Source organism: Lacerta agilis, chromosome 7 (assembly GCF_009819535.1).
Source record: "Lacerta agilis isolate rLacAgi1 chromosome 7, rLacAgi1.pri, whole genome shotgun sequence".
Lineage (NCBI taxonomy): Eukaryota > Metazoa > Chordata > Lepidosauria > Squamata > Lacertidae > Lacerta > Lacerta agilis.
In genome coordinates this window covers 38200358-38213640 of record NC_046318.1, presented here as the reverse complement: position 1 = coordinate 38213640, position 13283 = coordinate 38200358, and the positions used below count along the sequence as shown (strand labels likewise).

Below are 13283 nucleotides of genomic sequence, written 5' to 3'. Positions count from 1 at the left end.
GTGAATTTTTAATTGTTCTTCATACTTTTAAGAAACATGTTATGCACACTGCTTAGAAATTTTGAGTGTTAAGCAGTGTAAAAAATCCTGAAACGAGTAACTATTATGTTTATTTACTTAACTTTTTACTAATATTAACATTTCTGAATGAATCTGCTACCCTTTCTTCCTTTAACAATATCAGATTGTTGTTAAATGCATTTTGGATGTCAACTATACATGAAAACATCTATGGAATCAGACCACTGCCAAAAAGCATAGTTTCATCCTGCACATTAGTCACCCATAGTTGCATGACAATAACAACAACCCTGGATGGCTATCCCATTCAAGGAATAGCAACGTTCTGATGTCTCTAATGTGTGAACACTGATACAATACTTCAGAGATGCTGTTAATGAATTCTGGCTGGTGTGAGAATTTGCTCTGGCTTGTGGATTTTCATCATTCTATATGCTTGTCTCTGGGACCCTTGATACTAAGTTGTGATGTCATAGTTTTGCTGTTGATTTTTCACATTTGCCTAGCCTAGCATTTTTCTACCTAATAAGACATGGGAGGAGCAGTCCTTAACAGTTCATCAGGTGCTTTCCATTAATGAAGTCTTAATTTGTTTCTGCTCCCAACTGGTTACTGGTACATACCTATATGCCCAGGATTGGTCTGGTCTCTGAGGAAACTATGTAGGCCCAATTGCTCTGACTGCCTTCTGATCCAAGGATAAACTGTTTTCAAGTTCACTCACATGGTCAGCTGGTGATGAGACCTGTTGGTTTCCCTACACAACAAAAAACAACAACCAGTTATATACTAGAACTTAAAGCAAACATTTATTCCAATCCTTTAACAGTGTCAATAGGTGTTAAAAGCCTACCAAATTATTCTGTTTATATTCCAGAAGATCAGAGTTATATAAATAGCTTAATTTTTGATTTTTCATGTTAAATTTCATGTGAAGCTGGAGTAAGGGCAGCAGAGGTTTTGTAGTGTAAACTGCACTTCTTTAAATGCTGCCAGCAGAGATTACAAAAGTGCCTTTACTCTCCTTTCTCAATGCAATACATTATGTTGAGCAAATGATATGTAATGCAATCCCATGTTTTGCACACACTGTTTAACAAATGGGCCTTCAGATAGATAGGTTTCTTTTTCAACGTGGGCGGCCTGTGGGGTGGGCTCTGGATGAACAGAGGCCATACTGACCTCTTTACATTCTCAGCATTCATATGTTCTTAAATCATGGGTATGGTAACATAGCTAACAGTTTTCATTTGTGTGTAACAAATGGTTTGATCGCTGAATAAAAAGTTTCAGAAATAAATCACATGCATCTATGTGACAATTCCACTCTGTATGAAGTTTTGCCACACTCTTTGTGTCATCTGCTGAAAGGCCATGTTTATACATGGTCAACACAGAGCAGTCTTGTTTGAGAGAGGGACTGTGTGGTGGGGGCAGGGTATTACCACTGTGCTGCTTTTACAATACTATATAATTCTTCTTCTTCTTCTTCTTCTTCTTCTTCTTCTTCTTCTTCTTCTTCTTCTTCTTCTTCTTCTTCTTCTTCTTCTTCTTCTTATTGGCTGCTGGTGCTGTGGAGCTATAGCTTCTGTTGCCATGTTTATCCTTAATCTAGTTGGGTTTGTCCGGAATTGAACCATTCCCTCTGTGGGTGGAATCTGAACAAATAAAACGTCAAGCCTCAGAGTATGTGCCAGATACATATGAGCTACTGATGATCAATTAGATCAGAGGTCACTAACTTGGTGCCCACGGGCACTATGGTGCCCATGAAGGCTTCCCATGGTAACCTTGGGCAAGACTTTGGCTTTATTTTTTTTATTTTTTAAGTAAGTCTCTAAGCCCCTTGAAAGAAAATAACGGGACAAAATGTGCAGCTACCTTCTCAGTGGTTTCTGTGAAATGAGAGTAGCATGGCTACCTTTTAGATATTTCCTCCATTAGTTGTGGTGAGCTAGTGGAGATTGCTTAGACCAGTCTCTTTCCCACCACCTAAGTTTCTTTTTTGACAGGCTGTGACAGACTTTGCCAGCTAACATAAATACTCCAAAGAAAAACCCCACACATAATGTTAACATATTTCCTGAAAACCAGGAAAAGGCTTAACAAAACAGATCTCATGACAAACAAATTAGGGAAGTACTGCAGTAGTGTTTTTCCAGAGCACTAAGTAGCATTTTCCATTTCTTCTTCTTAATATCATACATAGGCATATTGGAATTAGGTGACTGTGTCTTGGATACTGAACAAATTTACCACTGAACTCTTTTTCTGTACTGTACAAGTGCACCATCAATTTGCCTCCATTTCTTCATTATGTATACCTCAGTCTTCAGTGTTTAAATTACATCTTACAAAGCCTGTAGTGCACATCCTTATGTCTTAAGACAATTTGCTTATTGAAATTAAGGGTGTCAACCAGTATATTCTTCAGCACTTGTCCTTCCCTAATCATATGAAGTTTAAAAAAGGCATCCATATTAGAGTAGAGATTGTTTGAGACATCATCAATTCAAAGTTAAGTTTCGTTGACTTAAAAACTCACTTTGAAATAGGTAGGACTTCAACATTGATTCTCCTCTCTCCCAAATTTGAGTAATCTCTCTGCCAGCCAAATACAAAACTGTTGCTTCCATCTTTTCTCACAATACTCTCCTAGACTAAGCTGTTTTGGGCCCACCCTAGCAGGTGGGCATGGCTTGGATTCCAGCTGCTTGGAATAGCCAACTGCCCAAGAGTGTCCATTGCACTTAGACCATACCAAAGTGTAAAGTAAGGGCCATTTCACATAGCAGCATGACTCATAATTTTTTTTATGATGTGGACACTTGTCCACTAGAAACAGAGTAGCCAGGAGCTATTTCTTAGTAACTGAGTCCAAAATCCCATATCACTGGCTATGTAATTTCTATAGCATTAGTTGCAAAAACTCAGGTGAGATGAGGACAAAGATTTACATCCATTAAAAATCACTTAGGCCGATAACTCCCTGGTGCTTTGGGACATAATGAAATGTGGGCTAAACATGCAAGAGAAAACAAGGTATTTCTCTTGAGGATAGCTTATTAGGGGTAGCCAAATGTTATTAGACTCCAGCTCCCACCAACCCCAGCTAGCATAGAGAACAGCCAAGGGTGAGAGTTCAATAATATCTGAAGGCCGGTATTTGGCTACCCACTGCTTTACAGTGGCATCATCCATAAGAGACAACAACAGAGAGCAATAGTGTTGTTATATTTAGAAGAAACAAACATCTAGCCAGTCCCAGCAACAATGAATTATCAAATATCCCATCTGCCTGATTTTTATTGATTCTCCTGTTCATTTTCCCACTGCTCTGTCTGTGGACTTTATAACTCCCTTATAAAGGCTCTTGGGCCTGGATAGCAGGGTCACACAGGTGAAACCAGCCACCCTCTGTTGGCAACCACAGTGTTTCTCTTCCCCTCCAGTTCTTCCTTTGGAAACAACAACTTTCTGAAGGCTCTCAACACTCACAGTTGTTCTGGCAGCAGCTCCCATACAAAGGGTCCTAGGCCACACAGTGGGGCCACACAGGTAAAGTCAACCCTAATGGCAACCACAGAGTTTCTCTCCCCTCACAACAAAAGTTTACCAGATTTTGATTGCTTGATTACTCTTCCTTTTCGCATTCAAGTGCACCAAGGGGCTAATTTAAATTAACAAAATATGAAAACAGTAAATAAAACTAGCTATACATAACAAACTTTAAAAATTGCTCACAAAAGACAACATAGAAACAAGAGCAAGCACCAACTATATCACAACAGCCTAAATACAAAAAGTCTACAGTAAGAGTTTTGAATAGATCTGGCACCCAGGGCCAGCTCCTAGTCTGAGAGCAAAGTGCCCTCTGATAGGTCCTCACCTCTCTTGACAGGCTCTGGGACAATGGGCTGCAGTAACAACAGCAGCAGTGAGTGGCTACATCTAGTTGCTGTTTGAATTTCCCACATTGCCCCAGATTGAAGCTACATCAGGAACATAGACAGACATGAAAACTGCAGCTAGACCCAGCCATCTTGTACTGTTTAATGCACTTGGTTGGAAAATTAATTTTAAACCGAGGGGCAGTGAGACTTAGGGCAGATGTCAACAATGAGCTATTCCAGGGCACTGAGGCCCAACAGTTGCCTAAGGGTGCCAGATGCTACCTTTGGTTCTTCCAGAAATGTCCCTTGAGAAACCATTTCATAAACAGGGTGCCCCCACCCAAAATATACGAATATTGCTTAGAATGGTGGTGGCACCTGAAGAAAGCGAATGGGGTGCTGGTGAATAGATGCATTATAGATTATTTGGAAGTACCTAATCCAGGTTGAGAGACTTCACAATTGTCCTTTTCCAGGATTTATACTAGTGACCTAGATCAGCATTTCTCAACCTTGGATCCCCAGATGTTCTTGGACTACAACTTCTATAAACACTGACCACTGGCCCTGATGACTAGCAATGATGGGAATTGTAGTCCCACAATGTCTGGGGACCCAAGGTCGAGAAAGGCTGATCTAGATGCTGATTCCTGAATTTATATTGATCTGTTCCTCTTCTGTTTGGATTTTCAGGAACCATTAATGAAGCCCTGTCAATTATTTGGAGACAGCATGATACAACTAGTGGCCTTTGGCTTGGCACAAGTCTTACAAAAGTTAGAGGATAATAATGCATGAGGCAACTTAAAAGCACAGAGACTTGCAGTCTGCTCAAAATGTTAAAGTGCTTTGAAAGAATGAAGTGAAATGTCATTCATATATAGACACAATCCCAGAGAAGGCTGGGCAGGGGGGCAGAGCCAGTTGCTGCAGCATTTCCCCCCCCCCTTCCTCTTCATTTTTCTGTGAAGTTGCAGTGTGAGCAGAGCAGGGAGGGTGAATCACAGACCAGGAGCCAATAAAAAGTTAACTGAGGCAAGGACATTGTGCATAGCTGAACTCTACAAAGTAGAGTCAGGAAGAGAGAGAGAGAGAAGCAGAAGCAGAAGCAGAAGCAGAAGGAGGAGCAGACTGATCAGGAGCTTGTAAAATATCAGCATGAGGGAAATAGTTCATATCCAGGCAGGCCAGTGTGGAAACCAAATTGGAACCAAGGTAAGGGGAATTATTATTATTACTAAGCTGTATTTAGCACCAGCACTAAGTTGGTTCCAGTTGTAAATCCTTGTGGTACCTGTACAGTAGGATTTTCTGTTTTGTGCTATTGGGACCCTCTTTCTTCAGACACCCACCTGCAAAATAAGATACTTTTGGAAAAGTATGTTTAATTCATTAGTGCCTTAAGAATTTAGGAAGAATGTGATAAACAATTGTTTTGGGGAGAAGTTTCTTGTTCTGCAGCAAACTCCGATTCTAATTTTGTGCGTGCTAACATACGCTAGAGAGTGGGAAACCACCAAAATGGGAACTAAATAGCTCATCTCTTCCATGTTGACCATAAAAGGTTCTGGGGAAAAACAGAAACCAAGGGAGAGAAAAAAACCTGAGGCAGCAGCAGGGTGGGGGTGAGGGGAATTAACCCAAGCTAGAAAGGCTGCTGGATATTTTAACCGTTTTCTCTGTGGTTTGAAATCTTGATGTGAATCTACCTTTATCTCTCTCTTCCCCCCCCCCCCCCAACCCCACCCTATATATTCTCTGCTGTTCAAGCCTAGAGCAGGGAGGGGCTCAGAGGAGCAGCCTTGAAACATGCCAAGAATTCGGCAGCTGTTGCTTCAACGCATGCCTCAGAGGCCTGTTCTGTCCCTGCCAAGGATGGGTGGGTTTCGGTGACTTGCAATTAGTGGCAGAGATAAAGAGTAAGGGAAACACGCATACACAGAGTTGGGTGTGGGGGAAGAGAGCTATAAGGATGGCCATCTTTTCAGAGAGTTTGTCTCACTTTACTTTTCCTTTGCCACCCAAAAGTTTTGGGAAGTGATCAGTGATGAACATGGTATCGACCCAGCTGGAGGCTATGTTGGTGACTCACCGTTGCAGCTGGAGAGGATCAATGTCTACTACAATGAATCATCCTGTAAGTGTACCATTGTTGTCCAAGGGCTAAGCATAATGTGATCTCCTTATGGGAGGAGAAGCAATGAAGAAAGCAAAGAGGTTGCTCAGTTTCCTCTATGTACTTGATTAAGTGTGTGTGTATGTGTTGTTCAACCTCAACTGTTACAGTTCTATGCTCATTGCTTACTTTGTTGGCAATAGGAGGGAGGTACCGGCAACTTAGAAAGAGTGTGTGAACTACAGCTCCCAGCATCCCCAGCAAGCTTTACCAATGGCCAGGGATGATCGGAAAGGTATTCATTAACATCTGGCAGGCCAGAGGTTCCCCACACGTGGCACAGAAACACAAAAAATTGGTACTTGGACACATAATTCAACGTATTTTATTTCATAAGGAACAGGAGGAAAGGGGAACTAGATTTTTAGTGGGCAGGAGGACAGTCTCAGTGTGCTGTACTGCACTTTGCCCCCCCCCCCCAGTTGAATAAAAGATATGCTAATTTCCTGGCTTTTTATTTTCTTGCACAGAGCAGCTTAAGGAGACATCAGTTTCACCATGATCCTCCCTTCGCTAGCTGTATGCTGAAGGGCTGATCTCATTGCTTTGTGTTCAGAGTATTGCAGTCTTCTGTTTTGTAGAGGCCTTCAGCTTCCACATTCATGGGAAAGCTGTCCCACAGAAACCCGTGTAAATTATCTGGTTCCAAGTCTTCCTGCCAATAGTTAATTTGTAAAGAGGGAAGAGCCCATTACTTAAAATATTTTTGATATTTGACAAATAGTGGAAGAACTATGGGGGAAACACAGGAGAACAATGATTTTATGATAACATCACACAGATGCCCTGTAAAAAGCAACAAAGACTAATGTATTTACTATGGTGTAAGTCGTAACTGACTTACATTTTGTAAGATGTGTCCATTGGCAGGTATAGAAACAAAGAACTGTAGAGGAAAATAACATAAGCAGCAGTGAGGTTAGAAATAAATGAAATGCAAAAAATCCAGAGTAAATGCCTGGTGTGGAAGCACCCTCTCATATAAAATGAAAGTTCTTTTCCACAAGTATATAAGCAGGACTTGAATCTTCTTCACCTTCCAAAGGATAAGCCTTGGTACTGAACATCTGAGCCCTTGCTCAATTTAAAGACTGCTTGTTATAAGAGTTATAGTGAGCAAATGATCCTGTTCAGCTCCAACCTTTAACTTAACGAGCTCCAAGCACTTTTGCCTTTTGATTCAGGAAAGTTCATGGAGGACAAAGTTTGCAGCACCAGCTAAGCCATGATTCACTAACAGCAGTTCCCTAAATGCCAGGAACCATTGTCCCAGCCCAATAGCATAAAATCCTGCCATTCTTTACAAATACAAGCATGTTAAGCGTTTGTCCTGGATGCATTCCAGACTGGGTGGTTCATTCTCTTTTGACTAAAGACTTCCAACACTTTTGGTTGGGTTAGGCCTGCCACCTCCCCTCCTTCCGTTTCTGGCTGATCAGTGCTGCACAGTGCCTGTGATATCTATCTGTTCTAATCCCCCTGCAGTTCACAGCATTGTTAGCAGATACGAAGGGAGAAAGCAACTTTCCAGTCACGGTGGGGCATGGTGTAATTGATAACAGTGGGACTATCCCTCCTCTTTACATCTAGTTGTTTAAAAGAGTCACAGAAACTCAGCTATGGACTCTGCTTGTTAGAGTAACTTTAGGGGTTGACGCAAATAGGGAAGCAAAGGGCTAATACATTCAAGGGAAACCTTTGACCCCTCCCTCCCTCCCCCCCCCCCGGATATGACTGAACTACGACTCCTTATTTGCATTAGCAAGCATAGGCAATGGCCAGGGATAAAGGGAGTTGTAGTCCAGCAATATCTAGAGGGCTACTGATTCTCCATCACTTCTCTGGAGTGTGAGTCCCAACCATATATATTCAGGAACAAGCCCCATTAAACACAGTGGGATTTATTTCCAAGTACTGCCCATTGCTTTAGCCACCTCATGAGAAGAGAAGACTCCCTGGAAAAGATCCTGATGTTGGGAAAGATGGAGAGCACAAGGAGAAGGGAACGACAGAGGATGAGATGGTTGGACAGTGTTCTCAAAGCGACTAACATGAGTTTGGCCAAACTGCGGGAGGCAGTGGAGGATAGGGGTGCCTGGTGTGCTCTGGTCCATGGGGTCACGAAGAGTCGGACACAACTGAACGACTGAACAACAACAACTACCCATTGCTAATGGAAAGATGATAGTGTTTTCCTGTTCCCATATGTACAATTTTCTACCTAAAGGTAAAGGTAAAGGGACCCCTGACCATCAGGTCCAGTCGTGTCCGACTCTGGGGTTGCGGCGCTCATCTCGCTCTATAGGCCGAGGGAGCCGGCGTTTGTCCGCAGACAGCTTCCGGGTCATGTGGCCAGCATGACAAAGCCGCTTCTGGCGAACCAGAGCAGCACACGGAAACGCCGTTTACCTTCCCGCTGGAGCGGTCCCTATTTATCTACTTGCACTTTGACGTGCTTTCGAACTGCTAGGTGGGCAGGAGCTGGGACCGAGCAACGGGAGCTCACACCGTGGCAGGGATTCGAACCGCAATGAATTACTTTTAATGTTGATTTCCTAACAAATGTATTTATAATGGCTCCCATCACCCCTGACTATTGGCTATTCTGATTGAGCCGATTGGAGTAGGAATCCCACAACATCTGTAGGGCCAGTGGAACTCCATCCCTTCCTCAGGATATGTTTACAACCAGTGTCCTTTATCTCATGTCCTTTCATTTCAGTTTTTAATTTGTTGTCCCAGTACTAATCTCCATGTTTCCTCAGCAAGTGCACTTCTTCCTCTCTAGATTGTGGGCTCATGTTTTCTATTGTTTTGTTTCAAAAATAGCACCAGCTTGCACAATTATATTGAGGTACCTATAAACTTGCTAATAACTTTAATATGATATGCAAACAAGGGATTACAGAGGGGGGTGGGTGTGGAGAAAGTGATTCAGGGGTTAGTGAAGTTGATGCATTGTACAGAATGGAAACAGCATCCTCTGTCACAAAAAACAACTAAGCAAATTTTATGTGGTGAATGTAAACAAGATCAGTTGGTAAAGACTTTGACATTAAAGGAAAATGGTCAGGCCAATGGTCACAATAAGGGACATTACAGTGGTACCTCAGGTTACATACGCTTCAGGTTACAGACTCCGCTAACCCAGAAATAACGCTTCAGGTTAAGAACTTTGCTTCAGGATAAGAACAGAAATTGTGCTCTGGCGGCGCAGCAGCAGCGGGAGGCCCCATTAGCTAAAGTGGTGCTTCAGGTTAAGAATAGTTTCAGGTTAAGAACGGACCTCCAGAACAAATTAAGTACTTAACCAGAGGTACCACTGTACGTTATATTTTCCCAAACATTTGTGGGGAAGTAGAGGTATACATTAAACTGAGCTACTAGAAACACAGTGATAAATAATTATATTTATGTATTTGTATGCGATAAAGATATGGCAAGCAATTGTAATAAATTAAATCCCAAAGCAAGATGCATTTCATTTTTCATATAGCTCAGAAATACGTGCCCAGAGCAATCTTGGTGGACTTGGAGCCTGGAACCATGGACAGTGTGAGGTCTGGTCCATTTGGACAACTCTTTCGGCCTGATAATTTCATCTTTGGTATGTGTATGATTATCTGTTACAAATGCTGGCTAAACTTACCAAGTACCGGTAGATTATGTTGGAGTTTGGTGTATATATTGCAGCAAAGTGCAGAAATAACTTGTTTATTTATTACTCCTGGCAAACAAACCATTCTGGGTACAAGCTCATATGGCCTTTGTGGAGTCCTGAGGTTAACAAAAAGGTCTAATACTAACTGATGGGAGGGGGAAGAGGAAGCAAGTAACGCCTGAGGAAAACAGTCTGTAGGTGGTGACTTAAGAAGGAATAAGCAAGGGAAGACTATGTTGCCTTTCTGTATCTCATCCCCATTGGGTCAGGTAACCCATTGCAAGCATTGCTGCTTTCCTAACAGATGATGAAAACAGGAAGGAAAATGTAAATCGGGGTGGGAAAACTGTGACTACTCAGATGTTGTTGAACTCCAGTGCTTGTCATCCCTGCTTCATTGGCCATGCTGGTTTAGGCTGATGGGAATTAAAGCCCCAAAACACCTGGAGTGCCACAGTTCCCCACTCTGAGGTAACCCTTGTTTACAGGCAGTTTGGGCCAATGTCTCTCTCTAAGTCAGAAAAGGGCACGTGACCCACAAGTTACAGGCAGATTGCAAGTGCATTTCTATGTGACTTTACTGGAGTCTTTTACAAAAATGAAGTAGTGGGCTCTAAATTGTAAATTTAGAGAGTCATGTGTGTTGGTCTTTAAAAAGTCCAAGGAGAACGAGGGATACACAGACTAAGTTTATTTGTGCTTGGAAAATAAAAGTGGTCCAGTTAAAGTGGGGGTCTATGGGGTAATGTCTTTTGTAAATAATATTTTTTTATTAAAAAATGTGTAAATGATTACAGATTTATGGAGTGCTTTTGGACATGCTGAAAGCAACACTTTGGTTTTAAACATAGTCATACCTCATGTTGCAGTTGCATCTGCTTCAGGTTACGCGTTTTCATGTTGCGTCCCACGGCAACCTGGAAGTACCGGAACGGGTTACTTCCGGGTTTCACCACTCGCACATGCACAGAAGCGCTAAATCATGCCCTGTGCGTGCGCAAACGCGGCGCTTCGGCTTGCGTCAGTTCTGTTACGGACAGGCCTCTGGAACAGATCCTGTCCGTAATACGAGGTTCCACTGTAGTCAAAACAGTGCAGTATTTTATGTTACTTCTGTGGTGCAATTATGCCACTATGTACTTGAGGAACATGTGGAATGTTTTGGACACTTTGGACACATTTGGCAGTTAAATGAGCTCTCGGTGTAACTCTATTTAAAAGTTTTCCATGAAGTCTATGCTTAAATACATACCCAGTGGATAAATACGAAGATTTCGAAGGTGGTGAGGACAGCATTGCTACTTACATTCAGAGTCCCTTATTATTTCATGAGTTGTAAACCTATTAACATCTTCCCCTTTTGTTGTGTTATCTCAGGACAAACAGGAGCTGGAAATAACTGGGCCAAAGGACATTATACGGAAGGAGCAGAGCTGGTAGATTCAGTGCTTGATATAGTAAGAAAAGAATGTGAACACTGTGATTGCTTGCAGGGATTTCAGCTCACTCATTCTCTTGGAGGAGGAACAGGTTCTGGGATGGGAACGCTACTGATCAGCAAAATTCGAGAGGAATATCCTGATCGGATAATGAATACATTCAGTGTCATGCCATCTCCTAAAGTCTCCGACACTGTTGTGGAACCATACAATGCCACTCTCTCAGTCCACCAACTGGTTGAAAATACAGACGAAACCTACTGTATCGACAATGAAGCCTTGTATGATATTTGCTTCCGCACTCTGAAGCTTACCACTCCAACATACGGAGATCTGAACCACTTGGTGTCCGCTACAATGAGCGGGGTAACGACATCATTGCGTTTTCCTGGTCAGCTAAATGCAGATCTCCGTAAACTGGCAGTGAATATGGTTCCATTCCCACGCTTACACTTCTTTATGCCAGGATTTGCTCCATTGACTGCCCGAGGGAGCCAACAATACCGGGCTCTCACAGTCCCAGAACTCACGCAACAGATGTTTGATGCCAAAAATATGATGGCAGCATGCGACCCAAGACACGGACGGTATTTGACAGTAGCTACAGTCTTCCGAGGTCCCATGTCCATGAAAGAAGTTGATGAACAGATGCTGGCCATCCAGAACAAGAACAGCAGCTACTTTGTGGAATGGATCCCAAATAATGTCAAAGTGGCAGTTTGTGATATAGCACCCCGTGGCCTCAAGATGGCCTCTACCTTCATCGGCAACAGCACAGCTATCCAAGAGCTCTTCAAAAGAATCTCAGAGCAATTCTCAGCCATGTTCAGGAGAAAAGCTTTTCTTCACTGGTTTACAGGAGAAGGAATGGACGAGATGGAATTCACAGAAGCAGAGAGCAACATGAATGACCTTGTGTCAGAGTATCAGCAATACCAAGAAGCTACAGCAAATGATACAGAGGAAATTTTTGAAGACGAGGAGGAAGAAATTAACGAATGAAGTCTTATCAAATGCTGTTCTAAAAATTATTAAGTCTGAATAGCTAGCTCTAGTTCTAATCTTTTGCAGGATAGTAAAGAATATAACAGACTTATTTTTCAGGACTATGTTGTTTTCTGCAGACTGTGAATCAGAAAAATCACCTTAGGCTGCAATCTTAAGCACAGTTACTTGAAAGTGAGTGTTGGCACCAGCAGCACTTGAATCATCAAAGTAAATGTGTTTTGCAGTGTTAGTGAGGCTTTTGAGTGCTATTCTGTACTAAGTATTGAGTTGCTGGGAACAAGCTCTGTTAATAAAAGGAATGGAAAAAGTCTAATATTTCATATATTAAATGCATATAAATGAATGCTCAAACCCAGACATTTAAAGACTACCCCCCCCCCGCGCAAAAAACAAGCATTTCTTTACAGTAGTAGCTGGGATGTCAAACCACACAGTTTTATGATAGAATCTGTTTCCTTCACTGGGGTTGAAAAAGGTTTGCTTCTGCATCACACATACAATCAATCAGAAGTGCTGTTAAACTGTTAGGTCTTTCATTCAAGTGCACATGCCCACACATAACTTTTCTCACTCCTATGCCTTTCACAAGTACTGTCAGTTCACACAGGGTGATTCTGAACCAAAAGGCCGAACAAGTGCTCTGTGTGAATCAAGTGTGAGCCTTCCAATACTTTCCAGAATCATCTGCAGCAGAGGCAGGGGTTGTATGAGAGACTTATCATCACAGAAAGCTTGAGACCTCCATATTGACTAACTAACTAATGTGATACTTTCCTGCATAGGAAGTATTTGCCCTTTCATTTTTATTTTCTTGACTGTGTTGCCAAGATATACATGCAAATTTCCCCTTCCCTCTTAAGAGACTTAAGTATGCCTTGAAACATTCAATTTTACTCACAGCATCATGTTATTTCATGTCTGGATATTTCCTTCTCTTCAACATTCTCAAGCCTCATCCACTTCCCCCAACTACAGCAGTTGAGCAAACATGCGTATCAACAGACCTCCCATTTGTTGAGCTTGTTCTCCAATTTGAATTTTTTTTTAAACTTGAAGTATAGTATGAACCTTAAAAATCCCACCTG

At 42.1% G+C, this 13283-nt stretch overlaps 1 protein-coding gene across 2 annotated transcripts; it reads left to right on the top strand.

Moving 5' to 3' along the window:
* Positions 1-4868: 4868 nt before the first annotated feature.
* On the top strand, positions 4869-12427 carry TUBB6 (tubulin beta 6 class V). Of its 2 annotated transcripts, none has more exons than XM_033154868.1 (4): positions 4869-5129; positions 5943-6051; positions 9587-9697; positions 11129-12427. In XM_033154868.1, the coding sequence occupies exons 1-4, from the start codon at positions 5073-5075 to the stop codon at positions 12190-12192; spliced, it is 1341 nt and encodes a 446-aa protein (XP_033010759.1). In that variant the 5' UTR covers positions 4869-5072; the 3' UTR covers positions 12193-12427. The 2 variants fall into 2 exon arrangements, with proteins under 2 accessions (XP_033010759.1, XP_033010760.1); XM_033154869.1 differs by lacking the exon at positions 4869-5129 and adding an exon at positions 5774-5833.
* Positions 12428-13283: the final 856 nt, after the last annotated feature.

Coding starts and splice junctions, on each gene's coding strand:
- TUBB6 (XM_033154868.1), top strand. CDS start 5,073: ATGAGGGAAATAGTTCATATCCAGGCAGGCCAGTGTGGAAACCAAATT. Junction 5,130..5,942: donor GAAACCAAATTGGAACCAAG/GTAAGGGGAATT, acceptor GCCACCCAAAAG/TTTTGGGAAGTGATCAGTGA. Junction 6,052..9,586: donor CTACTACAATGAATCATCCT/GTAAGTGTACCA, acceptor TTTTTCATATAG/CTCAGAAATACGTGCCCAGA.